General features: G+C 29.4%; 1 protein-coding gene across 1 annotated transcript in view; it reads left to right on the top strand.

Annotated features, from left to right (window-relative positions):
• Window positions 1-644, top strand: part of LOC119581751 (DNA polymerase alpha subunit B-like) — a 72908-nt gene extending 72264 nt beyond the window's left edge. Inside the window, exon 8 of the mRNA XM_037929882.1 lies at window positions 106-644. Coding sequence (XP_037785810.1) covers window positions 106-252 — 147 coding nt within the window. The 3' untranslated portion in view covers window positions 253-644. The remainder of the gene's footprint in view (window positions 1-105) is intronic.
• Window positions 645-837: the final 193 nt, after the last annotated feature.

The following is an 837-nucleotide window of genomic DNA, read 5'->3' as shown; positions in this document are numbered from 1 at the left end:
AATGATTTTATATATATGTACACATTTGTGTGTGTGTGTTTGTGAATATATGTTCACCAATTTTAGGCGGGTTATATATCAAATATTATAAATTTTATTTCACAGGAGATAGAAGGCTGTGTGGTGATAAATCCTGAAAGACTGGCGAAGGGAGTTGTTGGTGGCACTTATGCACGATTAGAAATCCATCCAGCAACCCAGGAAAAATTTAATATTGCTGAACGGGTCGGTGTGCATATTATTAAAGTTTAGGATGAAGAGTTTGTCTGCTATAAAATTTAATTATTCATTATTATCTTTGGTTTGAAATAATCGCATTGTCATGAAAGTAATTTTTTTATAGGTAGAGATACAAGTAAAGTAAATTAGATATTTAAATCAACATATTCTTACAATGTTCATAGTTAAATGCTTCTTAAATGACAAGTGTTATATTGTTTATACAGTAGTCAGCTAATGTTGCTTATTGCACATTTTTATCTTAACTTGCAACAAAATTTCTCAGAAAATAAGTAATTTAGCTATTTTGGTATTTAAAGATGAATTGTAATGCTGTCAAGATAAGTTAGCAACCCCTAATCTGTTTTGCCAGTGGTAATGTGTTTGATAACACTGATAAAAGAAATAAAGATTTATAAATACCATTTTTATTATTTTTCAAATTATTGTCCTTTATTTCTAATAAAACACCAACACAAATAATACTGTACATGTTCCAACAAGTAATAGACAGGCTGTCATCTTCTAAACATTTTTTATTCAGTTCAACTTTTTGTGAATGAGGATGGTCGCTTCCGTGATTCAAAGGAAAAAGCCAATATTTATAGAGACATCCAT

The sequence above is a fragment of the Penaeus monodon genome, chromosome 15 (assembly GCF_015228065.2).
Source record: "Penaeus monodon isolate SGIC_2016 chromosome 15, NSTDA_Pmon_1, whole genome shotgun sequence".
In the NCBI taxonomy this organism is placed as follows: domain Eukaryota; kingdom Metazoa; phylum Arthropoda; class Malacostraca; order Decapoda; family Penaeidae; genus Penaeus; species Penaeus monodon.
The sequence above is the reverse complement of the archived record's forward strand: the minus strand, read 5'-3'. Positions and strand labels throughout refer to the sequence as shown.